General features: G+C 34.6%; 1 protein-coding gene across 2 annotated transcripts in view; it reads right to left on the reverse strand.

The window, feature by feature from the left end:
- MTX2 (metaxin 2) overlaps positions 1-26,349 on the reverse strand; it is an 88,256-nt gene that overhangs the window by 13,710 nt on the left and 48,197 nt on the right. For both annotated transcript variants that reach the window (XM_020991030.2, XM_020991031.1), the window contains exons 4-6: positions 5,751-5,823; positions 2,104-2,180; positions 926-1,018 (exon numbers count right to left, since the gene is read on the reverse strand). In XM_020991030.2, coding sequence (XP_020846689.1) covers positions 926-1,018; positions 2,104-2,180; positions 5,751-5,823 — 243 coding nt within the window. The remainder of the gene's footprint in view (positions 1-925; positions 1,019-2,103; positions 2,181-5,750; positions 5,824-26,349) is intronic.

Here is a 26,349-nt window from a genome sequence, read left to right on the forward strand (position 1 = left end):
CCTCAAAGAATCTCTGTAAAACTGTAAGTAGATTTAACATAACAGAGAGGCTCAACATGGAAGGGGCTTCAGAGGTCACCTATTAAAACTCCCTCATCTTACTGATGAGAAGTTAAATAACATGCCCAAGGTGACACAGGTCAGAATTTGAACCCAACTCCTCTGACTATATCCAGTAATCTTTCAACAGTGCCATGCTGCCCTACACAAAAAAATTTTCATAGCAACTGTATTTGTAATAGCAAACTGAATAACCTTATTTCTTTAAAAATAGAGAAATTCAAATAAAGTCAAGCAGCAAGGTATTTGTGGAAGTGGAGAGAACTCAAGTGTCTTGCCTACAGACTGTACCCTAGAGTCTAATGTAGACCTCTAGATATCAACTGGCTAAAGTAGTGATAGAATACCATCCCTGTAGTCAGTAAAATCTGAATTCAAATCTGGATTCAGACACTTACTGTGTGACCCTGGAACCTCTGTTTGCCTCAGTTTCCTCATCTGTAAAATGGTGATAACAAGAGCACCTCTCTGCCATGGGTGGCATTAGGATAAAGTGACATCATATTTGTAAAGGACTGTATAAATGCCATTATTGTTATTATTGTTATAGCACACTTGCAAAAACACATTCATCTACTTTTTAAGGAAGGTTTCACAAAAGGAACTTAAAGACTTTTTATGAGCCAAACCCTTTGCAAATTTTATGGAGCTACATAAATGTGAGCCATTATTACTACTGCCATTAGTAGTAATAATAACAAGCTTACAAGCATTTTTAAATGACCTAATTTTTCAAAACCTGACCTGTTTTCATCACTTAATTTAAAATAAAACAAAATAGATATTACTTTTTTTAAACAGGAAAATAAGGATATTTTCAGTTACCTTCTTACACAAAACCATACAAAGTTATTACTTATTATACCTCTGCTGTCAACAGCATATTATTGACTAATTCCATGTAGGCTTTCATTTCTGCTTTTTGGACTTCATCCAACCCATCACTAAGAGAATGGCCCTAAAGGGAATTAAAAAAAATTTTTAAAGCATCCAGTTATTTTCCTACTTGCTTATATAGCACCATGTTTTAACATAGTTACAATTATAAAGTATATGAAATCTTTACTATGGATAAAACCTTATACTCACTGATGCACAACCATGCAGATTAGTTTCAGATATTTTCCTGTCATAGGAATCTATGTACCTTTTAACTGAATAACAAAGTCACTTAAATACTACAGTAGCTTACATTTGCCAAAATGTCAAAATCTATCCACAATGCAATTTTTGGTTATTCATTTACTTATACCCCTCCCCCCTCAACAAAACAAAACCATAATGGTTATTGAATCCTTAGATTAACACTTGGGAAACTTGCTAATAATACTCTTCATTATAGGCTACAATTCACTCTAAGTAGGTCTCGCTTGGCTTGCCATCCAAAGGGATTTAGCAAGTGAAATAAAGAAAGCAAACTTTGTTAAAAGGTGATTTCACCTATAAGGCAGCTCAGTTTATTTACAAATGGAAGTCAAAGCACTAAATATAAATACATACTGCTTAATGCACAAATGATGCTTTTACAAGGAGAAGAATGCAAGAAGCAAAGGCTTTTATTAGCTACAATTTTAAGGCTTAAGCATACAATGCATCTTTCCTAAAAGTACCATACCTGTTGCCAAGAAATAAAAGTATGATACAAAGATGTGTTACAGCCATATTCTTAATGGAATTGGGAACCAACCAACAGCAAACATGCATACAGCTTATACTCCAAATTGGGTAAATTAAAGTGAAATAACTAGGATAGATTAACCTTCCTAGTTAGCAAATTTGACATTTTGTAATATTTCAATACTTTTTATGACTGAAGCTCTTATAAGCTATGGTAAGTTAGAAAAATATTTACAAAACTACCATTTATTAATAATTTATAGTAGGAAAAAAATTAATATTTTAGAAAAATTTCCCCACCAGTTTATATTGACATTTCATAAACCTAGGTTAAAATCAATGTAAATGTTAAGACATGCTAAAGAATGATGAATGACTTATTTAACAGTAAGTGTGATCAAATGCATTTAATATCTTTTTTATTACCTTGGCTTTTACAAATTGGACTATTGGACCAAGTTCTGATACCACTTGATTTCCCACATGAATAAAAGGTACTTTACCTGTTCAGGAAAAAAAAGATTATTTTGGGGTAAATTAAAGTTTATATGAAAAAAATTAATGCATTAACATAAAATTTTGTTAAAATGGTGTATTCTGAATTCTATAAAAATTTATATTGATTTATCAATTTTTGATAAAGCCTATAGTTTTGAAAGAAAAAGAACAAATTGCCTGAGTCTGAAGTTTGACATCCACATTGTCTCCCAGTGCTGTTGGTAAGGATCAAAAGAAATACCACATGTAGAGTGCTTTGCAAGTCTTAAAACACTATGTAAATGTTAGTTGTTGTTGTTGTTATTGTAATCATCATCTTCTCTTCCTTTTCCTAGGCAATCTGGCAGATTATTATAATCCAAGAAATTGAGACTACTTCAAATCACTAGGGAAGGCATGTATTCAAAAATACTAGGCAAGCTCAAAAAGAAAAAAAGAAGAAGGAAAAAGATAATATACTGTATTGGCAATAAATCCTCTCAGAATACAGGCATGTTCTGATAGTATTCTTTATGATATGATTTAAAGGACATTTTAAAAACCTTCCATTTTAAAATTCCTACTGATTCTAAATCACTGAAACATGTACCAAGGATATTTAGAATCATTTATTTTTAATACTCTATTATTATGTCTCATAGTCACTTTTTCAAAGTCTATTAATCTGTGAATTGAATAATACAACATATTCTGCCAATGTGGGGGTGGGGTAGGGGGTGAGGGGAAGACAAGGAATTGTTATGGATTTTAAGAAACTGACCACCACATCAAACATTTAGTACTTTATTTCAAAGCATATCAAACCTAGGTAATGGTATTAGAATTTACATGAGCAAAATATTTACCAAAAATGAAAAAAACAGTCTGCCTCAAAGGCCAGTGGATGAAACATGCTGTCAGAGCTAGTTCAAACAGAGTTCACAGTAACAGCAGGCTCCTTCATGCTCCCTTTTCAATAGATTTGCTCCTCTCTGGCTCACAGTCAGCCTAAGGGTAATGGATGAGGTGCACAGCACCAACAAAAGCCTCATCTGCATCCATAGCATAAAATGCATTACAAAAGAAATGCAGGGCTTTTTGAACTACAACTCAATAGATTTATTTGGAACATACTTCCACTGTGGCCAGTACAAGGAAGCGGTTTGGTGTTCCTGCTCCTCATTTTATAAATCTTATTAGCAAAAAAAAATTCTTGTTTCTACTCAACACCAAAACTTATGTCTCACTTGAAAATTCCTATACCAATTTAAGCTATAAATATCCCACATCCTTCTCTGACTTTTATGAATGAAAATAATTTATGAATGAAAAGGTTCTATGAACAGGCTAAACTGAAAGTAATTTCCTAGTGTGCTTAATTTTAAAATAAAATTTAATTTTTTTATCCCTACCCCAAAAATAATTTGGGTCAATAATTATGACCAAGGATATGTGGGGAAGATGAAATACATTGCTTTTTACACCACCAGCTTTGTTTAGAATTAGAAACAAAGCTATTGCCTGATTATTTTGCAGGTATCTGACATCTGCACACTGAGGCTGTCGTTGTCTGACACCAATCATGTGACACTGTCTGAATTATTCTCTTCACAAAAGAAAACTCTGGGTTTCATGCTTTTCATAGGATGTAAAATAAGAGCTGGTCTCGCCTTGGTTTCTATTTAAAGTGTTCCCTCCATTTTTGTACAAAGTTAACAAGATCAAGACACCAAGAAGTTTGAGGAATCATCTCTATTAAAGATCTTTAAAAGGACACACGTTCTGATTGCACATATATAACCTATATCAAATTGCTTCCCATTTTAAGGAGGGGGAAAACCTTGGAACTCAAAAAAATTTTTAAATGAATGTTAAAAATTGTCTTAAAAAAAGACAGATGTTCAAGATAAAGTGTAGCCTTCTTTAGGAACAGGGGAATGAACTAGATGGCTTCTCAAGATTTTTTCCTATTTAAGATTTTAATTTTAGGTACCGGTATAATAGTCTCTTACATTAGAACCTATGTTATCATCTTTAAAATGTTAGCTGTCCTGGAAAGGTCAACTGGAATTTGTGCTCAAAGGATCATTTACACATAAGAGTCACCCACACGATCCTTTCCGCCTCACCCATACTGCAATGCCTTGCATAATGGAAAAAAATAATAAAAATGCATGAGAAGTTATTAACTTGAATGTTGGACCTGAAAGTCAGGAAATCTGGATTCAAATCCTGCCTCAAGAACATCCTTGCTGTATGACCATGGGAAGGTGGTCACTTATTCTCTCAAAGGTTCAGTTTCCTCATTTGTAAAATGGAAATAATATTGCCCTATCAACTTTGTAAGATAGTGAGGACACTGTTTTGTAAACCTTATACCACCACAAGTATGCAAGTATTTATTATTGTTGTTGTTATGCAAGTGCTCGATAAAATGTCTGCTTAAAGATATCTGTGAGATTTAATGACAAAAATTACTGTCAATGCATGAGTAGTTCAGGAAATAAAAACACGGAAGCTACACTTTAAATGTGGGAATCTTACAAGTAGACAACTTTTAAGTCTACAAATATAGATGGCATTCAAATGGAATGTTGAAGTGGGAAGTGGGAAGAAGGTTCTCATTCTCATCTTATTTATTTTATTGCTACACTTGGGACAGAAATAATATTTAACACTATACTCCATTCGGTTGTCTCTACAATGACAGGATACTGTTTTTCCCAAAAAGCACTGCAACATATTTGCATCAGTTGGTTACTACCAACTGATGCATTCATGAGAGATACTTCTACCTAGGCGTAACTATTACCACAGCAAAACAAGCATTATAATAATCATGTCAGCTGCATTTGGAATTCATTTATTTTGGATAGCACACAGTACTAAACTAGACTGTACTTTTTAATTAAATAAAGTAAAATGACTTAGCCCATGCTGTGTAATAGCATTTTAAACGATAAATATTATTTCTATATTTGTCATTTTATATCTCAGAAACAACAACAGACATGAAAACATCAGAAAAGCAGCAATGTTAATATAATAGCATCCTAAGAGCTACCATCTAAAAAAGCACTTTCAGCATTCAAAGAAATAAGAAAGATGGGGCTAGAAGCCATGAGTTTTCAATTGGTAATTTAATGTAAGATCTATGGCAAGTCATTTTAGTTATCCTACTTACTGATGTTCTTCCATCTGTAAAACAGTAGAACTGAACAGAAGTCTTGAATAGATTAATATTTACAAAATGTTCTGAAGATAAAAGAGCTCTGTGTAAGGGCTAAATGTAAGATGACAAGAAAAATTTGAAGAATTTAGGCACCTAATTACTAGGTTACACACTCCCTTAACACCTAATTTTTTGTTGCAATTTATACAGCATTCTAAAAACGGTCTTAATTTAAATGAGCAGGTATTACCATCCTAAATAAGATTCTTGAGTTTAAATAAAGTTGATTTTATAACTCCAAATAATAGTGAACTATAGGATAGTCCAAAAATTACAAGGGCATTAAAAGGATATTGTTTTTTTGTCTGGATTCACTAACACTTTAGTGATTTATTTAGTACAACTAAAAAAGCATATCACTTACCAGATGGAGACATGTATTCGGCATTTGCTCTACAAACCACTTTGATGGGGAGCTCGCACATTTGCAAAAAGGCCTGGAAACCAGCAGAAGCAGAGTAAACCAATGAGAATTGTCATTCATTAAGATTTCCTAAAACAAACTTCTGGAAGAGCAGTCACAGTTCAAACAAGTAGCACATTATAATATCTTTTTTATGGCAAGAAAATAAAATATGCATTGTTTTATTTTAAAAAAAACTACAATTTATGTGAGTATTGTCAAAACGATATGAAAAGATCCAGCTTAACACAACTCAGTTGTGAAACACCTATTTTCCAAATACGAGCAAAATGCCAGGTTACTATTAAAAATCAATATTGCTAGTCAGATTCCAAGAGATAAGATAAAGCATTTGCACATCCTTCAGGATGTAAATGTAAAACTGTACAAATCTATTTTTTTAATCAATTTTTGTCATTTTAATTGTTCGTGTTTAATTCTCTCTTCTTTAGCTCATTCTACTTCTCAAGTCTGAAAACCATGAAAAGCCATTGCTTTACTCCTTCTCCCCTTGAGTTGTGATTGATAACTCATTTTCTCTTGCTCCTCCACATCCACTCTTAATGATCTTCCCAAAATGCTGATGATTTCTGCTGCTTCAACTCCTCTAATTTAATCCTTTAAAATCTGGTTTCTTTACCTACTAGTTCACTCAAAAATGTTGAAGGTCAATAACATCTTCCTTACTGAGGCCAAGGTCCTTCTTTCATATCTTTTCACACCCCTCACTTATCTATCTGGCCTCCTTGTTCAGGGCAATTCTATTCAGTTCTCTTTCCTAATGTTTTTGTCTGTCCCTGGTACAATACATGACTTCCCTTCACTTATCAAATACAAAAGTCCCTCTTCTTTTCTTCCTTTAAAACACTTTTTTTGGTGAAGCTCATGCTTCCATATTTTCAATTGCTACCTAGAATTTAAAAACTAAACTCTCCAGGCTGAAGAAAAATAATAAAAATGTAAACTAAGGTAAAATAATACTCTAATTTATTGCTTCTTTTGGTCCCAACCTGTCACTTCATTGGTTTAGGACCCTCTCCATGAGGAATCTTCCTCTACTAATGCACATAAGTAACTGTTCTGAAATGCAAGGTCTTGGAGTTTCTTGAGCATTTTTAAAAGAAAGAAATCCAAGCTATTAACAAATATATGAAAAAAACTCTCCAAATTACCAATAATTAGAGAAATGCAAATTAAAGCAACTCTGAGGGTCTTACACGAAGCAGAGTGGCAAGGATAATTAAAAAAAAAAGAAAAGAAAAAGAAAAACAATAACTGTTGGGGGGGTTGAGGGAGAACAGGCACACTAATGCACTGTTTGTGTTACTATGCAATGATTTTGCTATTCTGGAAAGCAATCTGGGGCTATGCTCAAAAAGTCACTAAATGGGAACTATCCCAAGAAAATCAAAGAAAAGAAACAAGGTCCCAAACGTACAAAATTACTTAGAGAGCTGTTTTTGTAGGAATAAAGAACTGGAAACTATGCAGGTGTCCATACACTGGGAAATGGTTAAACAAATTACGGTCTACAAACATAATGGAGGTTTCAGAGAAACCTTGGAAGACTTGTATAAAGTGATGCATACTAAAGTGAATAGAGCTGAGAGAACAATTTACACAATATTATAAAGAAAAACAATTTTGAAAGGCTTGAGAATGCTGATCAATGCAATGACCCAACTACAGTTTTAAAGGACTGATGATGAAGCATGCTACCCATTTATTCACAGAGATTTTACAAAGTGATTTATATCTTCTTTTATCTTTACAATACCCTTGGGAAGTAGGTGTTATTATTATCCCCATTTTACAGATGAGGTAGCTGAGGCAGGCAGAAGTTAAGTGACCTGCCCAAAGTCAAGAATAGAAAGAAAAGGTCTGACAGGAAATGCTGGAGGAATGTCAAGGATCATTTCCTCTAATTCTTTTGGAGTATGCTACCATCACCTACCATATACCACAGGCTTGAATTCAAATAAATGTTTTAATTATTAAAGTCAGTTAACTTTAATAATGCCTCTTAACTCTCAATCAAATTAAAACTTTTGATCCTAGGCTTAAGGCCTCCTATCAGTGCTGGCCCTGATGTGCCTAATTATCTATGTCTTTGTGGAAGATGGTCTTTGTGAACACTATGCCTGAAAAATTCATCACCCCCCACAGATAACCTGGTGATGAGTCTCTCTGCACTTAAGGTTGATTCTTAGACAAAAACAGACGATTACTGTGTCCTACTCAAAGCTTTTCCAATTTGGTATGACCTATAAGAGTTTGTACTCTGTTGGCATAACCTTCAAGAATCCAGGATCACCTCCATACCACAATGAGGCATAAGAATAGGAGTTTAATGGAAGTATAAATATATGATAAAAATTGACATTAAAAATCAATAAGCAATTAACCCAAATTTATAAATGTAAGGTCTATTCCCCAATGGGTAAATGGTCAAAGAATATGAACAGTTTGTTCTGAAAGATGTAACACAAATAATCAGTAACCATCAAAACATTTTTTCAAATTCTCTTAAACAGAGAAATCCAGATTTTAAGAATTCTGACATGCCACAATACGTCCAATTGGCAAAGAAAATTTAATGCTATAAAATTCAGTGCTGGTAAGGCAGTGGAGAAAGAAGCATGATTGCACTGCTAGTAGAACTGTGAAACAGTACAAACTTTGTAATGTAATATGGCAGCATATAGCAAAAGTTACAAAAATGCTCATCATTACAAAAATTCTCTCATAAAGTGATTCCAATCCTGACTATACACTATTTTTTGAAAACAAAAAAATATGTGTCAGATTCAGAGTTGGAAGGGACCTCAGAAGTTATCCATTTCAATCCCTTCACTTTACAGTTTAGAAAACTGAGTCCCATTGAGGTTAAATGATTTGCCCAAGGTCACGAAGTTATTAAGTAACAGATCTGGAATTCAAACCCAAGTGCTCTGGGACTCGCAAATCCTGTCATCTTTCTCTCTTCAGCCACCAAAGTGATTTTCTTAAAGCTCAGGTCACTTCTCCTCCCCTCCCCTCACAGCCTTTCCCCACTCAATAAACTCCAGTGGTTCCCTATTATCTCCAGGATCAAATACAAAATTTTCTATTTGGCATTCAAAGCCCCTCATAACTTTGTCCCCCTTCTACCTTTCCAGTCTTCTTACACCTTACTCTCTTGCCACATACTTTTCGATCCAGTGACACTGGCTTCCTGGCTACTCCACAAGCAATATGCCATCTTTCAGCTCTGAGTATGTTCTTTGGCTGTCCCCCACACTTGGAATGCCCTCCCTCTTCATCTCTATCAACTGCCTCCCCTGACTTCCTTCAAGTCTCAACCAAAATCCCATCTTCTAAAGGAAAGTTTTCCTAACTCTTCTTAATTCAAGTGCCTTCTTTCTCTTAATTATTTCCTATTTATCTTGCATATAGTTTCTTTGTAAATACTTGTCTGCTTATAGTCTCCACCAGTAGATTGTGAGCTCCTTGAGGGCAGGAGCCGTCTTTTACCTCTTTTTGTATCCCCAGTGTTTAGTACAGTGCCTGGCATATAACAGGTACTTAAAAAATGTTTACTGACTAATGGACTAATTTTTTTCATAGTACCATGTGCCTGTACAAATATATCCATAGCCATTTTATCTATAATAGCAAAGAATTTAAAAGAAAACTCAACCCCCCCAAACTGGAAATAGCCCATATATCCAACAACTAAGCAATAGTTGAATAAATTGTGCTAAATTAATATAATGCTATTATTCTCATGTCATAAGAAATGTTAAATGTGAACATCCAAACATGCAAAGATTTGTTGTTTGTCCTTCATTCTGAAAGACCAATGACATAAAGCAGATTGAAAAGAGCAGAATCAGAATAATATATATAGTGACAATGACTAAAATAAATAACAGCAATAAATATTTATGCAGACAGAAAAGAACAGAAACATGAGATCAAATCAGTTTTTAAAAATTATCTGTTCAAGTTGATGAGACATTTTTTAAACTGAGCATAAATAATTCAGAATTTATAATTTTATATGCAATCCTTTTTATTTTTAACAAAATGTTGACAGTTACAAAGGTGATGGTTTTGTTTATGGTTACCAAGTTTAGTATAATTTTAAAAATATTCTTCAAAGGTCACTGTGATATTTCAGTTGCCCATTAGTTAATAAGTTCTATAGTTTGTAAAACTGTAAACCGAGTATCTCCTTGCTGATACTACTATGTATAGTGGCAGTGAACCAACAGATAATCAGAAATGCTATATTTCACAAGTAAATGCTGAACCTGATTACAAAATAAGTCTAGGACACTTAATCCCTAGTTTTCTTTCCTTTTTTAAAAAAGCAATTGTTGTTTAATTTTGTCCAATTAAAAAAGCCTGCAATTCTTCTTATAGGAGGACACCATAAACTGTATCATTTTAGTTAGGATGAGTTAAATTTATGCTGTGTTATGTCTTCCTCATCTTTTGATTCAGAAGAGCATTTCTGATTTATAGAATTCAAAAGACTAAACAAATTTATCAGCATTTTTTTTATAATAACGGCAGTATCACAAACATAGCTTTCTATGACCTTCTCAGAGTACAGGCATTTCTTGTTGTACTGAGCTTCATTTTATTGCGCTTCACAAATACTGCATTTTTTTTAAAAAACAAACTGAAGGTTTGTGGCAACCCTGATTTGAGCAAGTCTACTGGTGCCATTTTTTTTATTGGTGACATTTTTCTAACAGCATGTGCTCACATCACGTCTCTGTGTCACATTTTGGTAATTCTTACAATATTTTAAACTTTTTCATTATTAATATATCTGTTACGGTGACTTGTGATCAGTGATCTTTGATGTAACTATTGTAATTGTTTCAGAATTCAATCAACAAATATGTGTGTTCTAACTGCTCCACTGAGTGGCTGTTCCCTGTCTCTCTCCCTCTCCTTGGGCCTCCCTATTCCCTGAGACACAATATTGAAATTAGGCCAATTAATTATCCCGCAACGGCCTCTAAGAGTTGGAGTGAAAGGAAGAGTCAATTGATGGGGCAAACTTCACTCTTATCTTATTTTAAGAAATTGCCACAGCCACCCCAACCTTCAGCAACCATCACCCTCATCAGTCAGCAGCTATCAACACTGAGGCAAGACCCTTCACCAGCACAAAGATTAGGACTGCTGAAGGCTCAGATGATGGTTGGCACTTTATTTTTTAGCAATAAAGTAGTTTTTTGAGACATAATACTGCTGCACACTTAATGGACTAGAGTGTAGTGTAAACATAACTTTTATATGCACTAGGAAACCAAAAATTCATGTAATTTGATTTACTGTGAAATTCTCTTTATTGCAGTGGTCTGGAAACAAATCTGTAATATTTCCAAGATATGCTTGTACACCATTACTGTAAGTTACTAAGGATCCCTGGTTTTAACTATGTTCATGTACCCATCACCAATACAGATCACAACCCCTCTATAGTTTAGTAGAGCATTCTATGGGCTGCTGTAGCTAAAAAACAAAAAAAAAAAACAAAAGACAACTGTGTCTGTGTGTGTGCGCAAGCATGCAAGTGGCTGGGGCGGGGAGGGGGGGGAGCCCTGTGATGTTTAAACCTTTTGGCGATGCACCTCTGCAAACTGGGCCTTTCCAGCTTGGCAGGGCCTGGCATTATATTCAAAAACAGGGTTCACATAAAACCACTGCAAGACATGAGTAGGGCTTAAATAAAGGGAGTAAGGGAAAAAGACACATAAAAGTAGGATTTTACTACGAATTAAATGACAGGAGCAGCTACAGGTGGCACAGTGGATAGAGTCTAAGTCTGAAATCAAGAAGATTGAGTTCAAATCCAATCTCAGACACTCGGTAGCTATGTGACCCCAGGCAAGTCACTCAAACCTCTATTTGTCTCAGTTTACTCATCTGTAAAATGGGGATGACAGCATCTAGGTACGTGCTCTTACCCCAATGCTTAACCCAATGCTGTTGTGAGGATCAAATGAGATAATAATTGTAAAGTGTTTATTTATTAGCACAGTGCCTGGCACACAGCAAGCATTATATTAAATGTTAGTTATCAGTAGTAGTTTAGTAGTAGTAAACAGGGTCAAGGTTATCAGGCTTGGGTGAGAACAAAATACATTCTAAAACTAAGAGTTGCTTCCACTGAATTCTTGGGGAAAGCTTCCCATTTATCACTATAAACTTCATGATAGGTTTTTTTAAGTGTACAAAAATAAAGTTCTCAAATAAAAATGAATCTATAGTTCTGAATACTGAACAGTCCTTCCAAACAACACTTTTATGACATTTAGAAAGAAACAAGTGTAATCTAATAAGCAGCACCATCATCAAGATTATCAGCTTTTCAATGTAACACATGAATGGTATACCAATTATAAGGATATTTTTCCAACTCTGACCATAGAAATAGTCATTTATTTTTCATATGTACCTGAACCCAAAATGGGCCAACATACATTTTAATTATGATAATCAAGATCACTCAACTTGTTCCATACTTTGGATGGGCACTTTAATGCAAACTAAATGACTGACAAGATGAAATAATTGTGATCAAGGATTTGGCACACCCTACCTGAATGTTCAATACCAATGTCAATCACTGCTAAAATCAGACTTCCTCAAAGAAAAAGCTGACATCTGAAAGTGATTAAGCTAAATAGAATGAAAACAACTTGCATTAATAGAGTAGGTACTATGGCATCCTGTGGGTGCTCAATCAACATCTGATGATTATATGAAAGACTATAATGCTTCTAATTCAAAATGGGATGAATAGCAACTAATCTGAGTCTTCTTTCATCTACTGTATAATTGCCAGCATAAAAAAAATTAGACTATTGTTACTGTGAATGCTTACACAAGGCATAATAAAAATACAGGGCTCAGGGATCAAGGAAGTATCTAAGTAAGTTCTATCTCAATCACCAATTTGTGCAAGGTAACAGCTTGGACAGAAAAGGAACTCTCTACATGAATTAATGCAGAGTGAAGTAAAATAGAGTCGAGAAAGCAATATGGTTATCCCTTCCACATCACAGGGATTAGGTATGTAGCACCTCCACAATCTGGAAAATCCATGTTAAAATTTTTGGCCCTCCCTTTGTACCAGAAGTCTGAATTATTATGGTATTAAAAGATAAAATATGTTGATGTTATATAATACTATACACATATTTTATGCACTTCTGAGTTTCTAAACTTTTTCTAAGTCATCTGCTGGCCTCTGTGTCATTTATGGCTTCAGCAAAACTCCCCCCAAATTCCCATTCAATTTCTTGCCAGCCCACAATATATCGAAACTGCAATGGGGAGAATCATGATGTAGAAAGTGGCAATGCAGAAGGGATAACTGTATACAACAATGGCAACAACAATGAAAATGGAAAGAACCCTCCCCCCCCCACGAAATCAAAGGTGAACGCTGTAAAATCATAAACAAGCTTGGCTTGAAAGAAGAGACATAAGAGACACTTTCATTCTGAAACCCTTTTGTAGAGTTGGGAGGTCCACAAGTGTTGCACACTGAATGTATTTTCAGACTTTTTTAACGTATTAATCAGCTATGCTGACACAGGATGGCTCTCTGGGATGGGAAGGAGGAGGGATACCGGGGAAAACTAAAGTGCTGTAAAAAACAAAATACATTTTAAAAATACCTTTTTTTAAAGAAAGAAGATATAAAACGTCCTGAATCAACTTCACTCACATCTATACCACACTGACCTACCAGGTGTTCATGAAGATCAAGACAGAAACGTTCTACCCTTCAGGGTTGCCCATGACAATCTATGCATTGAAATGTTAGTCCACAGTGACAGGCAGAAACCTATTTCTTGGGCAATCACTGGACAACAGACAGAACAATGTGCAGAATCTTCCTGCATGATCAACTGACAAATTACGAGCTCCACAAAAATTAAAGATGGCAGCGGTACTAGAGGCAATTTATCGTACGATAAAATGCTGGGCAGATCACACAAACAAGTGTGATGACCGAGAGATCGATGTTCTGCATCTTAAGGAGGATCTTGTGGGATCACAACGGGGGCAAAAACTAGGTAGGATAAACTCATGGTCTAGTTGTTCACATAAAACTATAAACAGCAAACACAAGACTGTCAATGCTGGATACTGAATGGATCTGTTTATCATGTTTAACAATGACAGATCTCAAGGTGAATTACAGAAGGATTAAAAAAGAATGAGCATAACTAACTAGAAATATGAATAAAGGAAAATTATAATGAATATTTTTTAAATGACAGTATCATTACTTGAACTGTTCAGTCAACATATTTATGTGAGGACATGATAGGTCAGATAAGGCAGAAGAATTAAGTAAAACAATTGTGCTCTATAAATATCTATTCAATATACTTGAGTACCCATTGTGTTCCATAGGTAGGAATCATGAAAAGGTATCTAAGACATGATCCTGAACGCTAAGAACTTAAAATCTCAAAGGATTACTGTAGTTTCTTATCTTGAAAGACTTCACATCAGAAAATTTCAGAGAGAATAAATGGGTAGCAAAACATCTTTAACGAGTTTATGCTCCAAAAACCCTTGAATAGAAATAAAGACCATTATGTCTGAATGAGATGACTGAAAGCAGTATCTAATGAGGATCAGTGAGGAAACATACTACCCATCTCCTGATAGAGAGAGGATAATTTCAAGATACAGAATGAGTCATACATTTCTGGACACAGACAATGTGGAAATTTGTTTTGCTTCACTATGTATATAAGCTAAAGGGTTTCTTTTTCTTTTTTTCCAGCGGAGGAGACAATGGGAGATGAGAAAGAAAATAAATGTTTGTTAACTTTAAGTTTCCCAGAAAAGCAAAAAGCAATAACTTTAGGAGAACACACGAATTCTCTTCCGACCTTTAAGAAAGAATGCAAAGAAATAACTTAAGGATAATAGGTCTCCAAGGAGAATGTGATGAAACAAACAAAAAAACCCCACTGAATAATATACCATAGTAAATAATACAAGAAAACTACCCAGAACTTTTGAACACAGAAAATGAAGTGATAATTGATCAAGTCTGCATTAAATTTCACAACTGTAATTAACCAACTAAATTTTACAAGCAGCCAGGAGATCTAAATTTATGAATGAATACCAATTTTAATAATTCAGGATTACTTCACGGTCATGAAAAATCATAGAAAAAAATGTCAAGGATATTTAAAAAAGGCAAGCAATTTAAGATGCAACCCAAAATGATAATCTTCAAAGGTAAGCCTAATCTCAGTGAAAAATATGGGCCTAAAACAAGAGAAAGACAACTGAAACGTTCTTCAACAAGAACAAAAAAGTGACCAGATTATACTCCAAACAAAAGAAACAAAAAAGGGTAAATAAGTAAAAATTATCAGGAAAAGTCTAAATAATGAACTAAATTATCTCACATTTATACTTTTTTTAAAAAGTAACAGAAATAAATTGGGTCAAGAGTTATATAAACAATCAAAGGACAAAAAGGTCCTAAAAGAGCTAAAGAAAAATCTTAAAAGAATCATGAGAAAGCAAAGAAGGAAATCTTAATATTCTATAGACAATCATATGCTTTCCTATAAATGATTCAATATCAGATATGGGAGGGAAAACAATAAAACAGGGAGTCATGAGGATGGCAAAGTAGTTAAAAGAGAAATAAGCTACAGGTGCAAACTCACCAGAGAAAGGAAAGCAATTTCTTTGTCTCAAAAAGAGTAAGGGCAGTGGGCAAACAAGATAAAATCAAGGGAGAAGAGACATTGGGGTGGGGATATTAGAAGGTGGGGCCCAACCACAAAGAGGTTGGGACCATGAACTTGGTCCTTTTAAAAAAATACATGTGTGTGTGTGTGTGTGTGTGTGTGTGTGTGTGTGTGTGTGTGTGTGTACAGACAAGATTATTGCAATATAATTGATTTCCTTTGTAAACCTATTTATTCTATTTTATACATTTAAAAATATTCTGAGAAGAGGTTTGAGACTAACAGAAGAGTTTATGACAAAAAAAAAATTTAAGAACATCTACACTAAAGCTAGTATAAGTAAAAAATGGCAATATCACCTAAATTAATTTATAGTCAATGTTGTACCAATCAAACCTACCAAGGAAGATACTATGTAGTTAGACAAAATAAAAATGAAATTCATTTCAAAAAGGGTTCTAAAACTGGGATCCATAGAATCCCAAGGGATCTAGAGATAAGAGTTCAGGAGGTCTGTGAATTTGTATGAGGGGAAAAGAATACATTTTTATTTTCAATACCCTGCAACTGAAATTTATCATATCCTTCGATTATGAATGTAAGCAACAAATATTATTCTGAGGAGTCTATAGGCTTCACTGTATTGGCAAAAGGGTCCGTGACACAAAGAGCCAATGATCTAGCGGAACTAAGATTTAAAATCTCAAGGGAAATAAATTTAAAAGGTAGCAAAAAAGGGGGATAAAAATAACACTCCACATCTCAATTTTTATTAAAATGCAGTAATCATTAAAATTATTTGGTACTTATTTTAAAATAGAAAAGATCAATGAAACACAGAAGATAAGAAACAAGCAGAAGCAATAAAAGTCAATAACCCACTGTTCAATAAACCCCATAACAACTATTCAAGGAAAGATTTCATATCTGCCAAGAACTACTGCAAAAAACTAGAAAGCAGTTTGGTAAAAAACAAAACAAAACAAAATAACAGCTTTGGACCAGCATTTGACATCACATACCATAATAAATGGATACTCATCTGATACAAATCATATAAAAATAAATGAAGGAAAATGAACGGAAGAATCTTTCACTACTTTGGCTAGGTCAAGACTTCTTTGTTTATATACGAAACGGAATTTTCCTTACATACATGATTTTTTTAAAAGAACAGTCACATCCAACTCTTTGTAACCCCATTTAGGGTTTTCTTGGCAAAGATAGTGGAGTAGTCTGCCATTTCCTTCTCTGGCTCATTTTATAGATGAGAAGCTCAGGCAAACAGAGTTAAGTGACTTGCCCAGGTTCACACAGCTAAGAAATGTCTGAGGCCACATTTGAACTGAGGAACACGAATCTTCCTGACTCCTGGCCCAGCACTCTATCTACTGTTACCACCTAGCTGTCCCAGATGTCATAGATCTGTCCAATGAAGAGGTAAGAGGGCAGAATAAGTGATCTTTAAATCACACACATCTATCTGAAAGAAGAGAGGAGAACAAAGTCCTTGAAAAGTTTATCATAAGTTAAAACTGGGATATATATTTAGCAATGGAGGGGGTAAAAGAAAGAAGAGTGTAAGAAGAGAAGAAGAAGAAAGAGGGAGAAAGCACGTAATCATACAAAGTCTAACTGTGTTGTGATGCCAGTGAAATAAGAGGGATTAAATAGAATGCTGGTAAAATAATGAATGTGCCAAGTTATGTAATATAATATAGTGGAGGAAAACCCAAGTTTAACAATTATATTCCAAAATATAAATGGCTTATAAAAATGGCTGAACTCACTTGGTTGGTGATGGAATAGGGAGATTCAATAATATTCTACTTATAGAAAACATATAAAACATAAAGCTACATACAGATTCAAAATGAGAGGCTGGAAGAAAATTATGCCTCAGTTAACTGTGACAATCATGATTTCAGACAAAGTGGAAGTAAAAATACAAAACATATTAAACCAGGAAACTGTTATCACGCTTAAAGTCACTAGAGATAATTAAACAGCATCATTATAAAACACACACACATATACACAGAGTCTAATCCTCAACATTCACACATTTAATTTTTGAGTCTTCAAACATTCACATGATTTTGTGAATAACCCCATTTTTACTTGCATATTGGCAGCTGCACACATTTGTAGATATGCACGGTACAGAAAAAAATGAGAGGTGATGTGAGCAAGTTTGGGAAGTGGCTGAGGAATGAGGAGTTGGATTTGATGACTTAGAAAGGCTTTGAGGACAGTGCAGAGGATGACAACAAACAAGCTCCCAAGATTGTGCCACTCGGTTTCCAAGCTTGAAGGGTGGTTTGACATAACTGACCGGCTGGCTAGAGCCATCAGGATCGCTGATCCCATCATCCATTACAGCCTCATGATTAAACGTCAATTCACCTCTGCTATGCTCTCATACTTCAAGACCCAAGGATCTCAAATGGTCATGAAACAGACGTTGCTGACAGATTATTTCAAGCTCGTACGTTCTCCATGATCTCCAACACCATCCACCAGCCTTCATAAGGACAGAGTATTAGAGATGATGTCAAGACCTCACCAGTCTACATGTCTTCTGACAGAAGTAACTGAAGTCCCACCAAGCTCTCTCTTGGTTTTCAGAAGGCAGCCAAAAGTAGAGAGGGTAACATGGTATACAGTACAACACACTCACACCACCACCTGACACACTGGAAGGTAAGATTCAGGTTAAAAAATGTTTTTGTTTTATGAATCTTATTTGCTGTATTTATGGTACTGTAGATTTCATGTGTTATAAAAACTGAATATTGCCTGAAATCAATATTTATTTTTTATTGAGATGTTAGCACAAGAGATCACAGAAGTCTAGGGAATTACTAACGAGAAAATATTTTGCAGGTTACCAATTGTATTTTGTGTACTCTATTTTATGGGTTATTTCATGGTTACTGTGTTAGGAAAAAAGGATATTATCGGAATTAATATTTTGTTATAAAGAATTACATGCTGAACAGTTTTTCATGGCCATGGGAGCCTAACCCCCTATTTCCCACAGGTTCAATGTATCAATATTTTCATTTTTTACTTTTGCACTGTTTTCTAAGAACATAATTATCCCCATGAAAGTGGAGGACTGCCTATATATGCATCAAATGGAATATCCTCTAAGTAAAGAAAAAGAAAATAGAAATGAAAAAGGATGTAGGTAATAAGTCTACAGCTTATTAAATTATTAAAATCTAAACAGATTTTAACTCTCCTCTATCAGAACTGGACAAATTTAACAAAAGGATAAACAAAAGAATTAAGGCCTTGAACAAAAGAAAGCTGGAACTGCTTAGGAGAGTTCTTTGCAAACTTTGTTGAATTGAATATGCAAAGTAGTGAATGGAAATATTAAATAGCTTACTTCTCAAATACACACAGGGAATATACAGAAGCTGATCATGTTCTATGGCTAAAGATCATTGTTGTTATGGTTTGTCCTTCATTCTCGAAGAGAACCATGACGTCAGGGAGGCGATGCCACGACATGCAAGTGAACTGGATGTTAGTGACAGAGGGCTGTGCAAAGTTCATTAATTAAACACAGAAAGGCAGTAATCTTAACTATTTTTGTAGACATTAATACAAAATAATAGTAACTAATAAAGCAAAGATGAGCAAAAGAGGATGACCTAAATGGAGACTGATTTTCTAAATAAACAGGTCATGTTGGCAAAACAACAACAACAACAAAAAAAAACCCGAACAATAGTCTAAGTGTTTATCCATTGGAATGATGGTTCACCAAACTGCAGTAGATGAATAAAACAGTATATTAAAGAATAAATGAGAGACAATCAAAAACTTTATTGAAGATAATGACAAGAGAAATACAACATACTATGGCATGCAGCTAAAGCAGTAACCAGAAGCAAACATTACTGAACGCTCATTTTAATGAAGGAAAGAAAAATGAAAAACATTTTTTAAATGAACAAAATAATCAATGCAAAACAAAACAATCACAGGAAAAGAGGAAACTTTTAAAATTAAAGGTAGAAGTAGATAAAAATAATAAAATTTATAGGGAAAGCAATGGGTCAAAATTACCAAGTAACACATGTTACTTGATATATATGTATATGTAGCTATGTATGTATGTATGTATGTATGTATGTATCTATCTATCTATCTATCTATCTATCTATCATCTAGAGGTCTGCCAATCCAAACTAATGGGGCCATTCCCTCTTCCTTCACAGATACATAGATGTTGCTGTAATAAGGAGGTTAAACTGAAACGTAATCATGATCAAAACTATCTGGTACTAGATTTAAAAAAATGGATTAATGTAACATTAGATAGTCAAGGTTTAGAACAAAATACCTATGGTGGTGTAGTATTTGTTAAACCTAAGGAAGAAATTCACTGCTCCAACACATATGTGCTCTCATCAATGTACTTTCTTCAATGGAACAGATCAATATTCATCTCCATCTCATCCTGTATAATTCCTGTCATTATCTTCTATTCATCACATTGGGGGCCTTCCTCTCCATCTCTTGACATTGCTTGGTTACTCAAAGTACATACTGCTCATCCCTCATTATGTGACCCGACCATCTCATTTTATGGTCATATACCTCTTTGACGATATCATTTACTGTGTACTCTTCAAGCACAATTCTTTGTTGTTAATATGCTGCACCCTACTAATGCCCATCATGTGCCTATCTATTGACTTTTAAGTAAACCACAAATTTACTTCTTTGTAAACTGTCATATTCACATGTCTGTTTTATGAGAAAACACTATTCATACTCTTCCACCATTCTCCTTCCCTAAGAATTTAAAAACATGTATATTCTAAACTGGTGCTATTTTTGACTACTGTTTCCAGGTGGCAAACAGATAAAGCAAATACTGAGGTAGTTCCTAAGTTTTTCTAGTTTCCTTGTTATAATAACTGATCTAAATCTGTTAAACTTTACCTATGGAAATGATGATGTCTTGGTCAATTTACTCATGAAACAAAGCCTCAGAAATGTTTAAGTTTGCAGTTCTTATTAGTAGTAATTTAGAACAATCTTTCATATGGTTATTAATAGTTTTAATTTTTTTGAGAACTCTGTTCATAACTCTTTTGTCATTTCTTATGGGAGAATGATTCCATTTCTTGTTCCTTTATGAACATGGGCATATATTCAATCATTTTCTGAATCTTCATGTTCACCCAATTTATTTAAGTGCTTTTACCAAGCATGACCAATCATAAACTAAAACAAAGCAAACAAAAATCCAAACCCTATCATTAAGCAAAATAAAGTAACTGTGAATGCCGTATCACTATACTCTTCTTTTTTACTTGCCAGCTGATAAAAGAAACAATGTTTTAATATACATTATGCAAACATGGTATACAAAGAGTACTTAATTTGTGAATTGTTCTTGTTTGAAATTTCATTTAATAGTGGAAATCAACATGGATGCTCTTCTTTGGGATCTATTATTTTTCACTCAGGCATCATTTCATATCAGTCTTTCTATATTTCATGCTTTTTTTATATAAAGTATATAAACTACTTCATACGGTAATAGATAGCACACTGGACTTATTCACAAGGTTCAGGCACAGCATCTCCTCAACTGTGAAATGAGGACAATAACAGCACTTACTTCAAGGGTTAATAATGAGGATCAATGAGGAAAGATACTTAAGTACTTTGCAAATGTTAAAGTGCTATGTAAATGTTAGTTATGATTATTTTTAGTAACCATATTTCATTACATGAATTCACAACAGTTCAGACATCCTCCAATTATTAACATGTCATTTATTTCACTACTTTTCTCTTAAGATAGTGCTAGTTTGAAAGTCCACTCACTGTTCACCAATCAGGGTTGATTTTCATCTGTCAGGGGCACCTCCTTTTCCAAAGGTATTTAAGCATTCAGTGATCTCCATAATCTCCATGTCTTTGGTTACTGAAACCACTGACTATTGATTTATTAATTATCAGCTAGCCTAATAAATTGATCATTAGTTATCTAGGAAAAAAATAAAGATAGTGCTAGTGACCTATACAGGAGTGTTTGGGAGATCAATATTTAAATGTTTTTAATTTATAAATGGTTTGGGTAACAATTTAGGGTTCTCAGACATTTTCTTCTAATTCAATCTTCTAACAATGCTTATTTTTTTTAAATATATAATTTTGGCAAATTTGACTCAAATATCAGTATTTAGAGACATCAAAATCTGTTCTTTTTGCAAGTGATCACTAACTTTTATCTTCCTACTCTAACTTATGGCTATTGTGTCAGACTTGACCCCTTGAAAAGTAATTTATACATCCTCACTAAGGCACAATGAGAACCTGGTGGCAAACTGAAGGCTGGTTGTTCCAGTAATGGAGTCTGAGATTCCCCCAAGAAATTAACAGAGGTAAGACCCTAGGGAGAAAGATGAAGAATTCCATTTTAGACATACTGAGTTGGAGATACCTATGGAGGTATATTCAGATAGATAGATGTTCAGTATTTTCTAATTTCTAAAAATTACAGATTACGATGAAGGATTGAAGTTTAAAAGATACAAGGGGTAGGTATGGATACTGGAAACAAAACACAAAACTCCTCTACCATTTACAGTCTTGCTCCAATGTATTTCCAGACCAATATCAAATTACTCACTTGCCCATGTTACATTTTGGCCAACTGACCTATTCACTATTCCCAGTACACTAGAGTGGCTCTGCTAAGCCAGTGCCTTTCTGTGCACAGGCTGTCCTCCATGCCAGGAATGCTCTCCTCACATCTCCTCTGACTGCTGAATACCTAGAGCCCTTCAAAGCACAGCTCTGGTTCTACTTCCTACAAGACACTTTCCTGATTCCTCCCACTTATTAGTGTGGGAGGAACTACTATGTACTTAATTTCTAAGTACTTTTATATATCTGTCTATATAGAAGTTGTTTCTTCCCAATAGAATATGAGCCACTTGTAAGCAGCAACTGTTTCATTTTTACATTTGTATCCCCAGGACCTAGCACAGTGGAGGCATGTAGTAGATACTCAATAAATGCTTATAGAATTGTTGAATCTCAAGAGAGAGGAAAATTTAGCCTGTAGAAGTTAATGAGATGACCACAGGAGACAGTTTAAAGAAAAAAAAGTTGGCAGAGTCCAGTCAATATCCTTACTGACACCTATAGTGAGATAGATGAAAAAACGAGGAAGGGGGTGGAGAAAGAGAGACAGAGGCAGAGAGAAGCCTGAGGTGATGGCAGAGTCAAGTGAAGGTTTTTTAAGGAGGGAGAAGAGCAGGAACGATTGTAGGAAGCAAGGAATCATTCATTAGAGAGGGAAAATTTAAGATGAGAGGAGTGATCAATATGGCAAGCTCTAAGAAGAGAAGAATGGGGATGGGACTAAAAGGTTTAGAAGGATTGAGACAAGTATCTCAAGAGTCTTTCACTTTGGTTTATTTCATAATTTGGGGAAACTATTCCCAAACATCTACCAATTTTTCATATGCTGCCAAAGATTGAAAATTCTGAAGCAGCTGAGAATACAAAGGCCTTGACACCTTACTGTAGGATTTACTCGGGGGAATCCCAGACTCCATTACTGCATCAACCATCTAAAACTGAACCATACTGTACAACAGTTGATAATAGCTTTCCAAAATCAAGTCCCAAGTATGTCTAATTAAACGTACTAGTTTTCTCACACACATTTCTGCCTTTTAATCTTAGATCCAAGAAGAGATTTGCAACAAGAACAAAATTAGCCAATGAGAAGATGATTTCTTCTATTTAAATTTCTCAGAAACTAGCAAAATTGAGGGATGCCATGTTATTTAAAGCTCAGTAGTATGTACAAATTATGTTTGCCATTTTAAGATATAAATCAGGGTAAATTTTATGGGCAAATTAAGTTGCACAAGAATTTTTCACAGGATCATAAATTTATAATTAGAAAGGACCTCAGAGGCCATTCGGTCCAAACTCCTACATCTGAGCAACATGTGGCTTTAAATCTGTAATGGGTATTCAAAATATATATTTCATACATTTCCTTTTCCTCTCCCCACCAAAACTTCATTTTAAAAACAAAACAAAAAGTTCACCTTGGCTTCAATTGTTTCAGAATTTTAGATATCTCTCTCTATGGACATTACTACGGTCTCATTTACTGAAAAGGGACTAATCAAGGAAAGGGAGCATTAAGAGTGCTTTATTGCTGCTGTCACCGAACTTGCTAGGCCCTCCTGAGCTGCCAGTTGCTAGGAAATGGAAGATTACAACAGATACTTTAAGGCATAGAGGGGTGTGTGTGTGTGTGTGTGTGTGTGTGTGTGTGTGTGTGTGTGTGTGTGTGTAAAAAAGGGAGTATTAAGACTTCAGAACAAAAAGACACTCAAAGAGTGTCCTTTCCTTTGGACTTCCTGAGCCTCCTGAGTTTCAAGGAGTTCAGGGAGAACCTAAAAATTAATGCAATTTTTTTTCTCATGGCATCCCAGCTACAATCAATGAGAAGGATCCTACCATAAAAGAATATTTAAAGAAAAGGCATTAGTGAAAAAAGGTAGCCAATGGCTAACTGGTGGTGTTCTCTAAAACAGTGGCCATGATTCCTTGGCATCAAAGCTATTTAGATGTTTGTAGCATGAATGAAATACGTATTCAGATTTAATAAATGCATAAGAGGGAGAAGAAGAATAAAAGAGGGGAAGGTAGATAGGATAAGGGATTGGTAGGGGGAGAATGTGAATTGCAGCAACATTAAAAAGGCACTGACTACATAGCAAAATGAGACTAAAAATGATCACAAATATTAAGCAAGTCTGGCAAGCAAGAGCTATTCAGTTTCCAGGGAAAACAAATAAGCTGGCAGCACTCAACAAATACATTTTAGAGAAAACTAGTGAAATAAAAACAACTGCCTAGTCACGTCTTTAACAAAAAAGAATCAATAAGCAAGCAGGTTTCTGACAGGAGTGAGGGAATAAGGTCCACGACAGCAATAAAAATTTTACCTCTGAGGAATAATTCAAATATCAAGCATCTATTGTGGCTTCATCAAGGCTCAAAAGTAATAATAAATAAAATTAAAATTCTCAAAATGTTAGAAGGGCAGAACCCTGGCTGAAGGGAAGAGGCTTAGGCTACCTAGCTGCTGACAGAGAAGGAAGCTACTGGTAGTAGCCTAAGTTTGCCTTTGTTAGATTTAACTGAAGCATAGGGGCCTAGACAATATCAGGGACATCCTACATTTGTAGCTTTGCCACAGTAGAATGATTCGTGGAACAAGAAGCTGAGTTCAACAGAATGTTGACACAACCTGTGTAACCAGGAGCAACTCAACTTCTCAGAGCCTTGATATCTGCATCCATAAGGTGGGGATAGCACTGCTCATACAGAGACAACCTCACAGAATTGTTGTGGGGCTCAGGAGATATATGTAAAGCACTTTGCAAACTGTAACAATGGTATTATTAGCATATCTCATGCCACGTTTTCACACTGTACATGTACCATCATGAATAACTTTAACCCCTCAACCACAAAGTTCAGTGTCCTTGCATAGCTCATTATAACAATGAGAGTAAGGCTCCTACATTTGCTATATATGTACATAGCTGAGAAGTCCAGCCCTCTGCATTAGCCTTAAAATGAGCCACTTCTTTACCAACCTAGAAAGAAAACAATTTAAGCTGAGATGACTATAAAGAAACCGAATTATATTTATTTTGCTACCTTGATATCTCCTTGAAAGAAATAGATTAACATAGTATATGCTTAAGTTTCTTATATCTGTCTTACAAGTTATTCTAAACACTCCCTATACCTAATAAAAAAGAATGTACTAAAAGTAAAAAACCATCTGGAAAATAATAGACAAGTAAAAAGTGAATAAATCTATTTTCCCATAAACCAAGCTAGAAAAATAATTTGTTGCTTTTAAAGAATAATAAAAACAATTGGGGCTTTGCATTTTACTTCAAATAAAATTTTTTTTAACCCACAGATGAACACAAAGGAACTAATTAATTGTACATAAAGACTAAAGATAAAAGCAAATGTATCTAGGTGGGCGAAGAGAAGGCAGGCCATCATAAAGATTAGTACTTAACTGGTTTATGGATGTTATGCTAAAACCACAGCACCTGCTATAATTCGGAGGTACCAAAGCATCACAGGGGTTAAAAATCATGTAACTGGAACAATGTACATTATTAAAAAGAAATAACGATTAAACTTAGAGAAATGAAAACAACTGCTGAGGAGAAATAAACAGGAAAGGCAATTCAAAAGGTAGGAGAAATCTTTAAAAGAGAAAATCTACAGACAAAATCTTGCTAGGGGCCACAAAGAGCCACCCTATCAGAGAGCAGGATTCCCTTCCTTAACACAACTTTCACCTGGAAATTACATCTGAAAGGCAAGGTTCAATTTTATTAGCTGTGGGTACAATTCAACTTGCAAGTATGTTTCAAGTCAAGAGCACACCAACAAGAGCAATCAGTGAATAAGGGAATTAATATAGGCTTCCCACAAAAGTCATAGATAGAACTAAGTTATAGTTTCTAAAATGGAACATAAGAGTTCCAAAATGTGTGAATGTAAAGACAAAAGACTGAAAATTACATACCACTACTGTTTTTCACAGATCTCCCAACACAGTTATATATAAAACACATTAAGTCTTGTTACTCAGGGGTTACTATGTAAGTGTGAAAACTATTTAACCAAAACTAGTCTAGTCATTATTGTGCAAAACTGGATAAATGTCATTAACTTAAAAACTTACAGCTAAACATACTGTCACTTAAAGTGAA

Source organism: Phascolarctos cinereus, unplaced genomic scaffold (genome assembly GCF_003287225.1).
Source record: "Phascolarctos cinereus isolate Bilbo 61053 unplaced genomic scaffold, phaCin_HiC Scaffold_726;HRSCAF=1367, whole genome shotgun sequence".
In the NCBI taxonomy this organism is placed as follows: domain Eukaryota; kingdom Metazoa; phylum Chordata; class Mammalia; order Diprotodontia; family Phascolarctidae; genus Phascolarctos; species Phascolarctos cinereus.